This window comes from Myiozetetes cayanensis, unplaced genomic scaffold, assembly GCF_022539395.1.
Source record: "Myiozetetes cayanensis isolate MyiCay16 unplaced genomic scaffold, myiCay2020 scf1, whole genome shotgun sequence".
Classification (NCBI taxonomy): Eukaryota; Metazoa; Chordata; class Aves; order Passeriformes; family Tyrannidae; genus Myiozetetes; species Myiozetetes cayanensis.
Window position 1 is genome coordinate 55,405,614 of NW_026086604.1, and position 18,122 is coordinate 55,423,735.

The 18,122-nt window shown below is 38.9% G+C and overlaps 2 protein-coding genes across 2 annotated transcripts in view; one reads left to right on the forward strand and one right to left on the reverse strand.

Moving 5' to 3' along the window:
* The window catches only part of DOK6 (docking protein 6), a 254,260-nt gene extending 247,535 nt beyond the window's left edge, over positions 1–6,725 (forward strand). The window contains exon 8 of the mRNA XM_050315022.1: positions 97–6,725. Within this exon, the coding sequence (XP_050170979.1) occupies positions 97–236 (140 nt within the window). The 3' untranslated portion in view covers positions 237–6,725. The remainder of the gene's footprint in view (positions 1–96) is intronic.
* A 5,250-nt stretch (positions 6,726–11,975) lies between these two features.
* The window catches only part of CD226 (CD226 molecule), a 29,305-nt gene continuing 23,158 nt past the window's right edge, over positions 11,976–18,122 (reverse strand). Inside the window, 3 exon segments of the mRNA XM_050329513.1 lie at positions 11,976–12,035; positions 13,715–13,775; positions 14,575–14,678. Coding sequence (XP_050185470.1) covers positions 11,976–12,035; positions 13,715–13,775; positions 14,575–14,678 — 225 coding nt within the window.

The window sequence follows — 18,122 nt, forward strand, 5'->3', positions numbered from 1 at the left end:
CTGTATAAACTTAGTCCATCCGAGTCCGTTTCCATGGTGAAAGGCTTCAAAGCCCCCCAGTGACATCTTTTGTGTTCATGTCTTCCCTCACTCCAGGTCACAGCCTCAGCTCAGCGAAGGTGTCCCGGGCGCAGACATTTCCCAGCTACCCCTCGGAGCAGGACGAAGAGCACCAGCAGTCCCTCTCGTTGGCCAGCAGCTACGCCTTCAGCTACGGCTCGAGGCTGGTGCAATGACAGCCGGGGGCGTCCGGCTGAGACAGACAGTTGAGCCTGGAGCCTGCCTCCAGGGCCAGGGAGCCACTGGCCCCCTCCACACCCACCATTTGCCGTGAAAACTGATGCCTACCAGCTCCAGCCGGGTCACCGCCAATGCAGAAACCTGGAGAGGCGGCTTCCCCGAAGCAGAGGCTAAGTCTTTATTTATTTATTTTGCTGTTCCTTTTGTCGATATGTTCAGAAAGGAGGGGTTTGGGGGGCTGGGGGGAGGGAGGAAGGGGGACATGTTCGTGTTGTGAAAAAGTGGTGGAAACAAATGAAACTGTGTTGGTTGATGTGAAGGTTTCTGCATGACCGGAGAAGGTTCATTCTGGGGCTCCATCACGATGGCGAGTTTGACATTGGGGCCTTCCTTCCCGCCTCCACCAGCAGGCCAGCCTGTCTTCACCTGTAACCTTTTTAGGTCCTTACTGCAGCCTACTGATTCCCGCTGGAGTCACTGAAATGTCACCAACTCGAGATGCAGCGTCAGTGCTGCGGGAGTCACCTTCTCACACAAGATCATTCACTACCCTAGAGGGTGGTTGGGTGTTTTTTGAACCAAACACCAACACATACTAGAGTATCAGGCTGATATGTTTTGTTGGGAATAGGGTTTGATGTGTTAAGGTAAGGTTATTGCCTGGTCCAGCTCTAATCTTAAATTCCTGGGGCACAAATTCATCCCTTACAATGCCTGTGCAATTCTCATAATGCCCCTGAGAGCTGTGAACATCCATATCAGCAGCACAATCTTGTTCTCAAAACTGCTGCGATGTCTTCTTATTTGCAAATTATTTAGGTAACCATACCTGCAAGCCTGACTTTAAAAAGCGGGAAAACTGTTTTTCAGACAAATAAAAGTGGGCCACAACCCCAGCTGGTGACCGCCTGTGCCACGGCTTGGCCAGATATGGTAGAGCTGAGCTCTGGTCTTGCCTTTCTGGTCAGCATTACTTTGATTTTCTCCGTTTCCTTCTCAAATTTCTGTTTTAGATGCACATTGTATCTTGTATGATCACGTGTCAAGCATCTGTTTACTTTCAAAAGGAGGATGAGTACGTCTCAATGGAAATTTTCTGTCTTTGGAAGACGTCTTTGAAAAATGAACTGTAGTAGGTGTGTTTGTAATCAGTAATGAGGGAATAAGTTGGAAGGCATACCTCTAGGTGGGGAACGAGTTTTATCTACTCTGAACATTTAGATTTTTGTAAGTGTTATCAAATATTTATGTTCTCCTTGCGATGCCCTGAAATATTTGAAATTGTGAGGAGAAAAATCTGCCCTCTTGTATGATCTGAGCAGCTTTGTATTCTGTTCCCAGTGTGAAACGATTGCCATGATTACCAGAGAGATTCATCTCATTGGTTGTTTCTCAGGACAGGTTGAGGAAACGTATCAAGGAGGAGACACATAGACTCTTTTCCAATGAAACAATCGGGTTTATGTACCATAATTTAACTGAAAAATGCTGTTGGGTTGTTTTATATATGCACACAAACATATATATATATGTATTAAAAGGTATAGAAGAAACTTCTGCTTTTGATTAAGCATTTACTGATACAGTATGTTCAGCTTTTCTCCAACCATTTTCCTGACAAAGAGACCTTGCAGACTTACAGCTTTCTACACCTCAGTGAACAGCTGCTGAATAAAAAAAAACATTGTGATCCACTTGAATGAAGCACTTCTACCCCACTGCAATCACCGTTATTTATTTTTCCCCTTTTTCCTCATCTCGTTCACTACCTCTTTTCCTTCTCACAGTGCTGCCATACTCAGGAATAGAACAGCTCCCTACAGAGAGTATTTTGATAAGCTAAAGTGAAAAACTGCTCTCCCACGCTGTCAGGGAGCTGTACCTATGGTGCTCTCTGAGCTGTACCCATCAAGGAAGCTTCATTCACACTTTCATTTAAGAAAAAAATTTGGTTGACATTTTGTTTAGGGAAAATTTCCAGTTTGCAAATGTTAAATGCAAAATGTGATACGAAAGGATACATATTCTGCTGGTTTAATTCTGTTATTCCATGTAGCTTTGCCGAATATACGCCTTTTGGGGAACTGATCAGTTATTCTTTTGCTGCTGAGGTTCTTCCACTTGCCCTAAAATTATACATATTTTGTTTAAAACTCCTTATATTAGGTTTTAAGTATGTTCTACAGATTTCAATGCTGTGTCCATGTAGTTATTTTCATCTGTGACTTGAATACTAGACATTTAATAGTTACATATTCTACATAGTCCAAAAGTGGGGAAAAGGCTAAATAGGAGAATATCAGAACTGCTTTATAGTTCCAGAACCCATGAACTTTAAGAACCTAACTAAATCCTAAATCTAGTACTTTAACTGTGGTTAGATAAAAAGCATAAGATCTATATAATGTGCTCTTTTCATTTCCTGGGGAACGGTTGCTGTCTTTGGCTGTCTTCCTGTGCAGTACCTGAATATTGTCTAGTTATTGAAAATGTAGATGCTATTTTCAAAGAAAACACACACACAAAAAAAGGGGAGGGAGGTGGGATTGGCTGTGCATAACAGCTTTACTGAATATTTTGCTTTAATTGAAAATCGTTCTCTTAACTCATACATTCATAAAATACCTGTGAGGTCTCATTTTGTAGCAATACACAGAATATTGAACTCCAGGACAGAGCTAGAAAACATAACCAATCAAAAGCAAATCTGACCCTTTGGGAACTATTTCTTGTGGAGACTAAACACAAGCACACTGAAAGTTTAAAATAAAGATGCAACTTCTCAGTGTCCTGCACCACAGTCTGAGAAAACCCGACACCTGAAGCACAAAGGTATTCAGCAGCCATTGGATGCTGCCATTAGTGCCATTCCAGAACAGCAGATGATATTGCTGTAACATTGGTGTACTCACACAGCTTCTGCAGATGTTCCTCAGAAAAGCTCCATGATAACCAGGCAGACACTGTGCCAACAGTTTGCCAGAAAATTCTGTTTTCATGGAATTGCTTTAATTCCTGGCATATGCCTGTTGATAATCTAAGTAATGCCCTACTGAGGCTACTTTGCACAGCTCCTAGTGTTTCCACCAGAAGGAAAACTGTCTTTTGGAACACATGGTAGAGCTGCCTGCCTAGAGACTACAATGGCCTTTAAACAGACCCAGGGACCCCATGGGACCCTGTTCAAGTCTCGGCTTTCTTCATGTGCAAGGCACACTGATAATACATCTGCTCCTGACCCAAGAGTTGCTCTCTGTTTTCAGCTAATGAGCTGTGAAGAGATGAAGGGCAACAAAATGTCTTCAGTGGTAACCAGGTGCAGCTGGTGCAAATGGAACTTAACATTAGTACGTTATAAAATAGAAGAAATAAAATAACGTTCTCGCTTTCCTTTCAGTTCTGAGGATGTGTTATGAATATATAACTGTAACCATGATTTACATTTTTTAAAAATCACCCTGATAACCTCTATGAACAAATAGCACACAGTGTTACTAAATATAGTTACTAATATATCTTAACTGTGAATATTATAGATTGATGCATGCTGGCACTTTTGATTTTGAAGTCACTTGGTGCAGAAAAGGTGAAATCGAAAGAGACTGGTAATAAATCATCAAATGGTGCTAAGGAACTTGAATAGTCACATTTTTTAAACAGTTACATGTTATTATTGATAGTCTGTGGCTATACTCATTTAAAACAATTTTATCTGCCTAGGTAAAGGAAAAAGGAAGGAGAATCTCTTGTTGCATGGAGTTTGCTGTTTTACTGAGTAAATATTTAGGCTTTACTTTCTGTGACAGGCTGTGATTCCAGATCCTCACGTGTATCAGTTCCATGTGAAGTTCTGTTGCTGGGGTTTTTTGCTGGGTTTGTTTACTTCTTTTTTTTTTTTCCACAAAAGCTACAAGTAAAGCTTGAAAATATATTGACAAACCAAAGAATTTTGTTAGATGTTGACAATAGCTACTCTTTTTAGTTTTGACAAAATGACATTTTTGGAAAATGCTTCTTTTCATGACACATGCATAGAAATCCTGTTGTGAAGCAGAAAACTCTAATCAAGTTTTGTTCTAAGATAATAGGACTTTGCTAGAAGGAGGGATTGAAATTGAGTATTGGAGGGCAGAAGTGTTTTAAAGTGCTCTCTATAGCAATAATTTAAGAACAAAATACAGCCTTCAGGCACCCATTTATTTAGAAGTTGCTATGGGCAGGCAGTCTGTGAAGACCTTTACCTACTTACGGCAAAGAGGAAAAAAAGATGGATCATTAATCATATTTCTGTATCGAATTTATCAGGAAGAGGAATTAACTTCGTGCCTGTTCAGCTCTCCAGTAAAATGGGCAATGCTATGAAGAGTACTGGGGTTTTTTGAGATATTTGATCTCTAGGAACTGACAAAGACCATGAGCCTGCAGCATATAAACCTCTACTCAGACTTAGCTCACCAGCCACATGTACTAGTTTTCATCTGGTAAACTGCAGGGTGAGAAAATACATGTGTCTTGAATGGCTGTGCTTTTTTCATGAAATACAGAATTATTTAAAACTGTTTCTTCCTAAAAAAGAAGGAGTAATGAGTTCCAATTAATCTCTGGTTTAGTGTTTAATATGAGTGTATTTATGCTCCTTTTTATACCTGCTGCAAAGGAGTAAGTGTGGTTTTTATCCACACACAGAATACATTGGACAGGGGAGAAATTGTGAGAAGCTGCTGTTTGATAACAAGAACAGATCCAACAGCAGTGGAAAGTTTCATTTTTCCATACATCATCCAAATACTTGTGACTCTTTCCAAACGCACTTACCACACAACATGATCTATTAGAATTTTACATTTTTCACCACAGGCAATTGGTCAGTATGCCTGTTTATGTTTTGTGAGATGAAGGTAGTGACTGTGCAACGCCATTGTAATGGCATAACTTTAAAAACAAAGGTTGGATGTAAGATTGGATATACTAAGTCTGCAGTTTTAAAGTCTTGCACTCCACGAAGGGTGTTGTGTTTGTTCTTGATAGTATCAATAAATGCTCTTCCTTTTTTTTTTTTTTTAGAGAAAAAGATACAGTGTATTGAAAACAAATATAGGCATGTGGTGGAATGAAAGAAATGTCAGAATATTGACTCACTTTTTGTAACAAGGTCCTCTCTGTCCAAGTCCTTACAAGACAGTAAAAGGTGATAGGTGAAGGCTCTGTGTATTCAGCAAGTGTTGAAATGGCATTATGCTTAGAAACCTAAGTAGTACAATCCAGTGGTGAATTGGTGCTATTAAAGAAAATAGAAGTTTCACCTTGCAGAGATGCTTTTCACATCTTTACATGCATATACGACTTGACAGATTTTTACAGACATGATTAAAACAGATATGAAAGGAACTGAGGTTTAAGTATGATTAAATATAATTAAAGCATTTTAAAATGTCCATGTTGTTATGGATATTGCAAGCTGTAACAGAGACAATATTTCCTTTTTAACTAAATGCAAGCTCAAAAAGTAACATGCTCCCTAATATGAAGAAGTTAATCTTTTTAAATATCACACTCAAAATCCTAAAGAATTAATTTCATTGGGGTTTTTTGTTGCTTTACATAAATGCTCACGAGGTTAAATAGATTTACTGTGTTCTCTTAAAATCCTGGGGTTGTCAAGTGTATTAATACATTCTACAGTAGATTTTTTCCTGTGAGAATATTTGACATGAATGATGTTAAATTTTAATTAGGCTACACTTTTTTTTCAGACTTTTTTTTTTTAATTTTATGATAGCAAGACAACAGTGGGCATAGAAAATAGAACAAAATTAATCAGCTGTTTTAGCAATTCCATACCAGTAACAAAAATAAAGGTTTCAGTTAAACATTTATTCTCATTGCTGCTCCTATAGTTACAACAGAATAAATGATGTAAAATAAAATTGTCCTTGTTGGTGTTAATTGTTGCATTTCCTGAGCTTCAACAGATGACAGGCTGTGACAGGAGATATCCAGAACTGCTTTGTGTCAATTGTTCTGATTTAAGATGGTTACAAGGAAAAACAGACGATACAGAAAAAAAAGTGTTAGGAGTTTCTACAAAAGAATGACACACACTAAGCTTTTATTTCTTTTTACTTCTTTGAAAAGCATCATTATAGAAAGCTAGAGAATTTCTTGAAAGGAAATTGAAAACAGTGTAAGAAATCAACAAAAATAAAAACAGATTCTGTAATCTTTAAAAATATTATGAAGCAATTAACAGACGTTTAAGCACACAGCAATGGGCCATGTAGAATGCAAAACAGTTTCCTGAAGCATTTAACTTCTTCTGAATTTATCAGGAGCAGGAAACAATGTTTTGTGTTCAGCACTAATTTACTCTACAACAGTGGAGTCAGGAGTGCTGGTCTCATCTTCCCTCACCTGGCTGGAATAACCAAGTGCCGGTCTGCCTAACATGTATTATGCAATATAGGTGCTTGAAAAAATAGTGGTTTGCACAATGCACCACCATTGTTATCACACAGCTTTGTGAAAGTTACTGCAGCCAGCTGTTGTTAATAATATGATTTAGAGTATTTCATGGCTGATCAAATTCTGGGTAATAAAAGCAATATCTTCATTTATGATGCATAAAAATACATAAATAGGTTCTCAACCTTTATTCATCTCATTACAAAATGATCTGACAGAGTTCTGTGGGAAAGGTCCTCCCATTCTACCATTCTTGGGTAAATTATAGAAATTTAAAAGAAAATAATAAATGTCTGCTTCAGAGTCTTATTTCAGAGGGGAAAAGGAATTAATTTTAGTACATGTCAATATTTCTAACAAATTTCTCTCTGCAAATAGACATACAGACATCAGCACAAATAGAGAAAGGTATTGGGAAAAAAAGAAAGATACTGTGTATTTGTTTGGCTATACCTTAGTATGATAAGCTATCACTTAAATCATTTTATAAAACTTACTGGTTAATACTACAAATTATTTAATGTAACAACCTAATTGTGTAAACTTTTAAGAGAAGTGTTAAATATCCTTTAGAACCACTGAGATGATTTTTTTCTGAAACTACAACATTCTCATTTTAAGCAAGCATAAGGTTAGAAGAAATACGTCAGCCATTGCTGGTAATTCATATTACTTATTTTATCTAATTACACCAGCTAACATTGTGGATAGCGTGGAAGTAATAAACATATTATTCTTTAGAAACTTGCCTTAGATAGCTTTTTGCATTTCCTTTACTATTTCTAGCTCAAACACTGTGTCTTAAGTTGTATGTAGGGATATATAACTGCAAGACTTTAGCACAAATAGTAAGGTAAATATACAGCATTATAAATCAAGCCTAATCAGGGCCAAGAAACTAGTCAGAGCAATGGCACAGTACCATGGCATGGTGGCAGCTTGCCTCAGTAGTCTCTGAGGTACCATAGGTGAGGCTATCTCAATGTTCCTGAGTCTCCTCTGCTTTAAAGGAAGAGCTGGCAAACTCATCATGTGTTTATCCCATGGTTATCCAGATGCTCATCTTCTTCTCATAACTCTTAATGCATTTTAGTATTAGAAAAGAACAAAAAAAAAGGTAATGGGCAAAAGCAGGCACAAGGACACTCCTGCTGAAGGAATGTCCTGCAGGCTCTTCTCCGTCCTTAAAATACGAGTTGTTTCTGTGCCACTTCAGGGAGCAAGGGGGTGGGGGTGGGGGGTGTCTGGTGCAGGCTGGGGGAGAACTGGGCCACGCTCTCCCATCTGCTGGCTGATTTGGCAGGTAGGATGCTGGATGAACCAGCATTTCATAGGATGGTGAAAAGCTTGGTCCCATTTCCGAAGACTACTGTGGGTCTCTAGCCTCAAGGTGGAACCTTTTGCACTAGATATCAAAAGGACTGTGACCACCCTGAGCCCACATACCCTGACACCAAATCCCAGTAAGGCATGGTTATGAAGGTAGATCTTGTGCTCTAGCCCAAAACAGTTCCCCAGGAATGTGTGAGTGTTGGAAATGTCTTTTATGTTGCCTTACTTACACGTCAGATAACACAGTCTGAGAACTTGGCGTGTAGCTTCTACTCCTGGGGACTGCAGTCTAAAAGAATATTTTAGCACCTATCTTGTAGACAGACAGAGATGTTTTTGGAAGGAGCCCTTAATGTCAGGCTTACAAAGCTGTTTAGGGAGTTAAGTCTTATTGAGCATCTCAGCTTTAAAGGAAATAAGTCTTTCATTTGCGCTAGGGAGTACTCACTGAGGCAGAGCTTCAACTACTGTAAATAAATACTATTGATTTGAACTTTCACATATCTCAATAGCAGATTAGATTTAAAGGAGCATGATGCACATAAGATTTAAAAATAAAATTTAAAAATCAGAGTCCTGGTGCCTGGCATCTTTATGATTACAAAAAAAAAATAATCCTCCTCACCTCTTAAAAAAAAAAAAAAAGAAAAAAAACCACTAGAAATTAATCTGGTGGTGAAATCAATCCTCTGAACAATCCTCTAAATCTGAAATCTTTTTCTGAAGTAAGGTTTCTTATTTGGATCTCTCACGAGCAAACTAACAGATGCTGGTAGCACTGTTCTGCCTGCTTTGTTGCCTTAGTCCTCTGCTGTCTCCTAGTCCTGGGATAAGACCTGGGGAGGGGGTAGGTGGTTAAGTTGCACAGCACGGTTAGAACAAGCTATTTCTGAGTGTTCTTGAAAAAAATTAGGGGCCTAACAGAAAAGGTGGCTGGGAATTTAGGGCAGGTGCAAGTCAGAAAGAGGACTACCCTGCCAAATGTGGGGGTTTGGAGCCCAGTTTCTTGTGTTCCTTGGTGGGTCCAGCCCTTAAAGCAGTCAGTTTCCTCACAGCAACATTGTTTTACCCCAAGGTGCACAGCCATGGGAGAGCAGAAGACAAGCAGAAAGAGCAGTATCATGAACATATCAGTGTCAGAGCAGCTCTTTAAGCTAAAGGAAAGTATCTGAAATGAAAAAGAAAATAACAGGTTCTAACTTCGACCTTCTTTCGTAAATTGTGAGTTTATTATTCGTCCTGTTCATCCAAACTGTTGATTGTCTTTCCTACATTCAGAAGTCTTTCTCAACGAGATGTGAGTTTACGCCCTTTAAAGGCGGTAGTTGTACTGTTAATCACTGAATTTTCCTTTAAAAATTGAACTTAAACATTTACATTTTTGACCCAGCATAAAAGATTAATTTTATTGTTACGTAAAAGGTTTTACTTCTCTTTAATCTCAGATTTTCATTTTCCAGTCACACAGAAGGTAGCTACGCTAGAATACCCTTAAAGGTATTCAAGAGCAGTTTTTTTAATGACAACACGTTTTATTATATTTCTTTCATTTCAGCAAAGTTTCTAATACCTTAAAACAACTACAGAGTTATTTTGCAGTTTGGATGGTATGTTGAGCTGATTACTATCCATGTTTGTGTCATTTTGCTTCCTTGATTATTTTTTCTGCCTCTTAACTGTTTGAGCGACTGGTACAGCATGAAATAGCACAGTAATTGTTCAAAATAAAATTTCCAAATTACAATTGATGAATTTTATTCAAAAGAAATTTAAAAATTTCCAGAAAGATAGGACAAATCTATGGTAAATATTGAAACTAAACAGCAATAAACAATAGTTTGTACTATTTTGCACTGGAAAGTATAATTACATAATCCAAACAACAAACAAACTCTTGCTGGGTCCCATTCTGACAGACTTCTAAAATATTTAAAGAGTTTTAGTATTACATTTCAAATTGAACTTTTGGAAGTTTCTCTTGTGTGTAGCTTACTAGTTTTTAAATCAGTGAGAATATTGATACGTTTTGGGTTGTTTTGGTTTTGGTTTTAAATAGTATCGGTCTCTTGTTCAGCTGCTGTTCACTGATATTACTATGGTACAAAAATGAAGCTGTTGTTTTGGGTCTGTTTTTGAAAAAAAAATAATATATTGTTCTTATTATGCTATGTGTGATGTGATTTTCCCTGTGGATTATCCTGTTAGAAGTAATATGTTTACAGAATTTGAATTAAAACAGATTAAATACCTGCAAAGATGTGCACTACAGATTTTGTTTTCTTCCTGCAATCTCAAAAATAAGCAATTGTTTTGAAAAATCAAGCTAAAAGTACCAAGATGGAAAAGAAATAAGGGCATTACCAGAAATAATCGTAACAATCTGGTATTCCAGCTACTTAACTTCAACCTCTCCCCCTTTTTTTTACCCTCAGTAAAGTAGGGACGTATTTTGATTGTCTCTATAACCAGTGAAACAATACCATCTTCTCAGCTTATGGGTATTTCTGTGTCACGATTCCAACTGAGAACCTCTGTGTAATCCAATCCATTGCATTGTCATTTTACCTGTTTAATACCAATGGGATCATAAGAAATGACCCAATGCTACAAGGTTTTATTTGTAACGCTGTGTACAACTTAGAACTATCTGCTATGACATTTGATAACTCAGGAAATAAACCAACTTATTAGTAGTACCGTTCTGTGTATCCTCATCAACTTCACATGCAAGCATTTATATATCTGAAAACCTTCAGTAAGTGAAATAAGGAAACAAAAAACATCCCTTGCAATGTGTCCTTGTTCAGGAGTACACAAAACCAAAATAAGATGGTTTCTAATGGCATATGAAATTGTAAACAATTTAAGTCTTCAGCGATAAGTTGAAAGGACACTTTAGTTTAGGATTTTAGGTTTTTAGCTGAATGACGCTATTATTGCTCAAATAGCGAAGAGAAGCCTTGTGTCCATGTTATTATCAGAAGAACCTAGACTCCTATTTTGCCATGCACGTGAAGAAAGCTTTCCATTGGAGAAGGCAACGCAAAATGTGCTGTTCAATGTCAGCTTCCTTTCTAGCCAGCTGAGTAGAAATGGTACCTGATTTGTAGGTAGACTTATGATGCCTCTGCCACTAGCCCCTTTAAAAATAAATAAATAAATAAATAAAAACCCAAATACTCATCATATCTAGCAACATTTTTAAGTACACTTCAAGAGAAAAGGGGAACCAAGCATAGGTGGGCCAGGCACACAGTTTGTAGTATGCAGCCATCTTGGTAACACCTTCATTTACTGGGATCCTGTCCTCAGTAATTCAGCAGATTTGTAAAAGGCCAAAAGATGTGTAGATCCTAATTCTCAGGTCTGCCTTCTAGTTCTGTTTCTTTAAGGATTAATTTTTTTTGTCTGTTTGTTCAATTTCTGTGTGATTTCTTCTGTACGTTTCAGCAGAATATATACATATGCACACATACAACGACATATGTATGTGTATTGTTTTGTAAATGTTCTCAGTCATGCGTTTTTCTGCTTTGCATCATTTATTCATATACCTTCCATGTTCTCATTTATTTTTTGTGCTACTAAACCTTATAATAAATTATTAAATATAATCTGACAGTGACAGAGTCTTCATGTTTTATTTTCTTCTGGGTAATGGGGGGAGAGGTGGAAGGGAAGGAGGGAGGGAGAGAGGAGAGCAGGGGTCTACACTTCTATTCCATCCCCAAATAGAAAACACTGAAGTAACTGTGGTGAGTGGCAAGAAGTCTGTAAAACCACACAGCTGTCAGATACCAAGCTTCTGTGCATACTTTTAAATCTAGGTTCAAGGAGCCCTGATATATTTGCTTTTGTCAGCTGAATAGTACTGTTTGCCCAGCAGCAAAATAACACCTCCTGTGTGGAAAACCATGGGTATTTATTATTCCATAGAGCTCTCAATTTGAGTTGCAAAAATCATGGACATGGACAACATCGAGCCCATTTTCTTTATCACCCTGTCACATAAGATTCTCATACACGTAGATTTCTCAGACTAAATTAACTTTATGTAAACATATGCAGCTCCACTCTGCACATCAGAGCTGTTCTAAAATTGATACTTAAGTGTTCAGCTACTGGGTAAAAATGTTTCAATTGTAAAAGTACAAATAATACCTGATTCTGCGTATGAATCAAAGGATACATTAATGCTGCAGGCTGCAATACAACACTGACACACCTGGAGTAGCCTGGCCCAGGCAGTGCCCAGCATAGCCAGTTTGACCTTCCACATCTTGCCAGTGCAAAAACAAAAAAAAAAAGTCTTTGATGCAAATAAAAGGCTTGTGCTTTGATTACTTCATTCTTAAGAAAGAACCTAATAGTCTTTTCTTAGGTCTGTGTGAGACATTTCTGTAGCTGACATAAATCTCTGTCTGCCCGAGTGATGATTCTTCTCCTCCTCTTTCTGTGCTACTATATGTGCCATGACAATTGGATCTCCTATAACTCTTAGCAGGCTAGAGGAATATTAAATAAAAAGAAAAAAAAATAAAATAAAATAAAAAGTTTGATGAACTTTTCTCAAAACAGCTACAGCGTTGGAAAAGGAGGAAAATGGCAGTTTTTCCTCAGATGCTGATTTATTGCTGGGAAATAACCATCAATAAAGTTTGATCTTTTTGTCTTCTTGGTTTCTATGAATACATTTCAGCTTCAAGTCACAAGAAAAAAGAGGTTCCAATTTGAATATACTTCCCAGCTGTCCCACATCAGGTCCCTGGTAAAGCACCAGTGAAATGCCCCCTTCCCCTCGCATACACATTTCAGATACTGACACCGTCTCTCCTAAATCAGTCTCATTATGACAACCTCACGTGACAGTGCCTGGGTGAACTGGCATGGCAGGAAAGGTGGTTACTGAAGCACTTTGATTGCTGTATGAAGAGCTTCATCCTGGTAAAACAGTGACCCAGCAGTGAGAATGAGAAAAATAGGCTTTAGAAGGACATATTGGCAGTGGAGCTTACCACCAGATCATACAAGAGTGAGATCTAAAAGAAAATAGGTGGAAAGCCAGTTTCATATCCACTGTGAGAATGGCATAATCTCCCTAAACACAGCATAACTTCATACCCCAGCTTAGGGTATGGAAGGGACAAGGCAGAACAGTGGAATGGGTTCCTATGTCTCCTCTTTTAAATTTCAGGGCTTGAATAGGGTTATTACGGAGGAAGAAAGACTCAGAATTCCAAAGCATTTATTGTTACAGCACGAAAAGAGAAACACTGAAACAGCTGTCCCAAAGAATTACAGTGAAGCTGAACTGGAAGAAATAGATAAGACAAAGGATATCATAGAATACAATTTTTTACTTCAGTTTTATACGTGGTGACTTGAGGAGAAAAGACAATAACACACAAATAATAGAAAAACTATCAAATCAAAAGGGGTAATTTGTTAATAATATGGAACAGAGTAGAATCTCTAAATGTAGCTGTAAAACATTAAAGAATATTCATCAAAAATAATTAATAGCAGTAATCAGACTTTAAAATTTTCAGTTTTTCCTGTTTATATATTCTAAGATTACTTTAAGATTCAGGGGATATAAAGAGCAAATACAGAAGAGAAAGATCTTAATAAATATACAGTACAAAACCTGAGTAACTCCATCTCATTCAGGTGACCTTACCCAGGTTTGAATAGAGTACAAAATTTTTGATAAGGCCTCTGTGATCCTCTTACTCTTCTTTCTGAAGACATACACTTAGTCAGAAGCTCAGTATCATTCATGAAAATATCTAATTTCAGCATACAAGAGATAATGCTGGTAATTGCTTACTTTCCCACTCAAATCAATAAATATCATAAAAATCCAGGTAGACTTGGAAACTGTAATATGCATAAGATTAACACTGTTTCATAAAAGCCTGGACTCAGCTGAAAAGGCCCTTTGATTCAGGAGGAAATATAATAATATGTTGTCCAAAAGTTCCAGCGGCCTCATATGTTGTGCTAGGGGAAGGAATAGATTTTCTGCTCATTATTTCTTTTCATTGGAAGCAGAGAGATTCTGGACCAGACTACTAGCGATACTTGATAAGGAATATAGCAAACTGAGATAATGATTTAAACTATTAGTTTGGATCCAGTTGTGAGTATGTTAGAAGATCTAGAAAACCTCAAGATGTCACCTAGCCTCCTCTGTGCACAAAATAGGAATAGCCTATGCCTAGTTCGATGTTATTCCTGACAAATCACCCTTAACATGTTGTTTCAGCTAATACCACAGCAGGCATTTAGCTGACTAAGGAACTTGAGTAAGCCATTTGTTTTTCTAAGGTGAAAAAGGGGAAAAAAAAACCAAACAGAAAATATCTTTTTTTTCATAGGCTGTAGAACTGATTATTTCAAAATTAAAATTTAGATGATAAAATTTAATTTTCACGGAGATCTTGTTTTTAGTTAGTTCTGAATAGGATAGTAGGGATGAGTTGTTAACACTCATACTTATCTGCTTCAGTATATTATGCAAATTGATTTGTTACTCACTTTTTGCAAAAAGCACTGATGATGCAGAAGATCAATAGGAAAAATAACAGCAAAACAGCAGGAAAAATCCCTCCAGCTATGTAGGTAATAAACCATTTGTGATCCTAAGTTCCTAAAATATGATTGTAATAAATACGATTAGTATTTTGTATAAATACAGATCAGCATGAACTTTTTAAGACAAACTAAGTTGAAAAATCAATGGTTATATAAAGAGATCATTCCATGACAGCTCATGATCAATATTCAGACGTCACAATTTTCTCATTTCTAAAATGCCTTTGTTACACTGAACTAGCTCTTAGTAAAGTTGCGACTGGGATGACCAAAGGTGAGTGAACACAGCACAGTGGTATGGAAAAAATAGCAATGCCTTGTATAATCTTTTTGTATCTTCTTCCCTCCCCTGGTGAGAAAGCAGTCCATACATAAGTGACTCAATATATGGTTAATAAAAGCTCTTGGGCTGCTTAAGTGAATATTCTTGGCTGGTAACAAAAAGTTGGGAGGAGTAGCTGATACCCCAGAGTACCTTCAGAAGGACCTCAGTAGGTTGGAGACATGGGCAGAGAACTGTCTGAAATTCAACAAAGGCAATTGAGGGGTCCTGCACTTGGAGGAGAATAACCCCATGCACCAGTACAGGCTGGGGGCCAATGTGCTGGAAAGCAGCTCTGTGGAGAAGGACTTGGGGGCCTGGTGGAGAACAAACTGTCCCTGAGTCAGCAGTGTGCCCTTGGTGGCCAAGAAGGCCAATGGAATCCTGGGATGCATTAGGAAGAATATTGCCAGCAGGTCAAGGGAGGTGATCATGCCCTTCTACTCAGTCCTGGTGAGGCCACATCTGAGGTACACTGTCCAGTTCTGGAGTCATGGAGCTCCTCAAGCAGGTTCAGCATAAGTTCACATAATCACAGAGTATGCTGAGTGAGGGACCCACAAGGATCATCAAGTCCAAACCTTACCCCAGCAAAGAACCATCCCCAAGAGTCACACCATGTCCCTTGAGTGCATTGTCCAAATGTTTTTTGAACTCTGTCAGGCTCAGTGCTGTGACCACTTTCCTGGGGAGCCTGTTCCAGTACCCAACCACCCTCTGGGTGAAGAACCTTTTCCCAATATCCAACTGAAACCTCCCGTGACACAACTTCAGGCCATTCCCTTGGGTCCTGTCACTGGTCCCCACAGAGAAGAGATCAGTGCCTGCCCCTCCTCTTCCCCACACAAGGAAGTTGTAACTGCCATGAGGTCTCCCCTCAGTCTACTCTTCTCCAGGCAGAACATGCTAAGTGACCTGAGCCACTCCTCATACGGTTTCCCCTCAAGGCTCTTCACTATACCTGTTGCCCTAATGGCTTAATATCTTTCTTTTATTGTGGTGCCCAAAACTGCACACAATATTCAAGGTGCAGAGCAGAGCGGGACAATCCCCTCCCTTGACCATCTGGCAATGCCCTGATGCCCTCCACAGGACATGGTTGGCCCTCCTGGCTGCCAGGGCACTGCTGACTCATGCTCAACTTGCCATCAGCAGGACCCCCAGGTCCCTTTCCATGGCACTGCTTTCCAGCATCTCAATCCTCAGTCTGTACAAACATCCAGGGTTGCCCCATCCCAGGTGCAGAATCTAGCACTTCCCCTTGTTAAATTCGATATGGCTGGTGATTGCCCAGTCCTCTAATTTGTCCAGGTCTCTCTGCAGGGCCTCCTTGCCTTTGAGGGAGTCAACGGCTCTTCCCAGTTTTGTGTCATCTGCAAACTTGCTCAGTATCCCTTCGAGTCCTGTGTCCAGGTCATTTATGAAGATGTTGAAGAGCAGAGGGCCCAAGATGGAGCCCTGTGGAACCCCACTAGTGACAGGTTGCCAGTCTGATGTTACCCCATTCACTGTCACCCTCTGTGCTTGACCATGAGCCCAGTTGCTCACCTATCACATGATGTGTTTATCCAGTTGCATGCTGACATTTTTTCAGAAGGATACAGTGAGAGACAGTAATAAAAGCTTTACTGAAATCCAAAAAGATTACATCAACTGGCTTCCCTTAATCAGTTAGCTGGGTTGCCTTGTTATGAACGGAAATCAGGTTTTACAAGCAGGATTTTCCTCTCCTCAAGCTGTGTTGGCTGTGACCAGTGACTGAGTTGTCTTTTAGGTGTTTTTCAGTACTTTTCAATACTTCCCAGAATAATCTCCATAACTTTACCAGGCACTGAAGCTTATCGGGAGACTGGAGCATCTCTCTTATAAAGACTGAGGGAACTGGGCCTATTCAGCCTCAAGAAGAGACGACTGAGAGGGGACCTCATCAATGTACACAAGTATCTAAGGAGAGGGCATCAAGAGGATGCAGCCAGGCTCTTCTCAGGGGTGCCAAGCAACAGGACAAGAGGCAGTGAACAGGAACTGATGAACAAGAAGTTCCACCTGAATATGAGGAAGAACTTCTTTACTGTGCAGGGTGACCAAGCACTGAAACAAATTGCCCAGAGAAGCTGCAAAGTCTCCCTCACTAGAGACATTCAGGAACCTCCTGGATGTAATCCCATGCCATGTGCTCTAGGATGACCCTGCTTAAGCAGGGAGATTGAACCAGATGACCTACTGTGGTCCCTTCCAGCCTGATCCATTCTGTGGTTCTGTGATTGTAAAGGTTGCCCCATAAGAGATACATAATTCAATACTTCTAAGGGTGGCAAGGTATTTTTGAAAATACTAGGAACATTATCTCAGTGCTCAAACAATTTTCTCTTCCCTACTGCAGACAGTTGTATCAGTTATTTTCTGCCCTAATTCAAAAGAAATCTGTTTACTTCTTAACAAAAAATTGCCACAAAAATTTCTCACATTATCATCTTTTTTTAATCACCTACTATGGTACATGTTTTGATGAGGGATATCAGGAAACCCACCTTATTTGTTCTAGCCTAAGGAAAACAGCTTTCTTTGAAAAGTGCAACCAAGGCAGGAAATTTATAGTAACTTTGCTTAAAATGCATTGGAGTCACGTCTTCAATGAAACTAAGGAGCAATGGGTAATAACTAAATGGTAGAGACAAATCAGACAATGATTTCAAAGCATCAACCAATATATTCTTATAGTGCTCAAGTCTGTGGAGAGGTAATACTCATTTTTGAGGTGAAAAACATTGGAGGAAAGAACAGAGGTAATATTATCAAAGTCACAACTCAAATCCTCAGCAATCCATTGGTGAACAGGGACTAAAAAACTGCCTTTAGGTGTAGTCCCTCTTTAAAGTTCTTCTCACCTTACGGAGGTGAAACCACAGCTGCCCCAAGGTGCTTTCATTCTGGGCAGACAAGAAAGTTATGTGCTTAGTTCACAGGCAAAGGAAAATAATCCGTACCATTAACAACAATAATCCCAGCTAACTAGCTGCTGAGCCATCACCAGATGGCTTTTCTCTCCTGCATCAAAAAAGTTCACAGTTTCTTATCTGGCTATCCTGAATACCAGATGAGGCTTGCATACCTACGCTTCTTTACTATTAATGTGCTCATTGGAAAGGATAATGAAAAATACCAACTA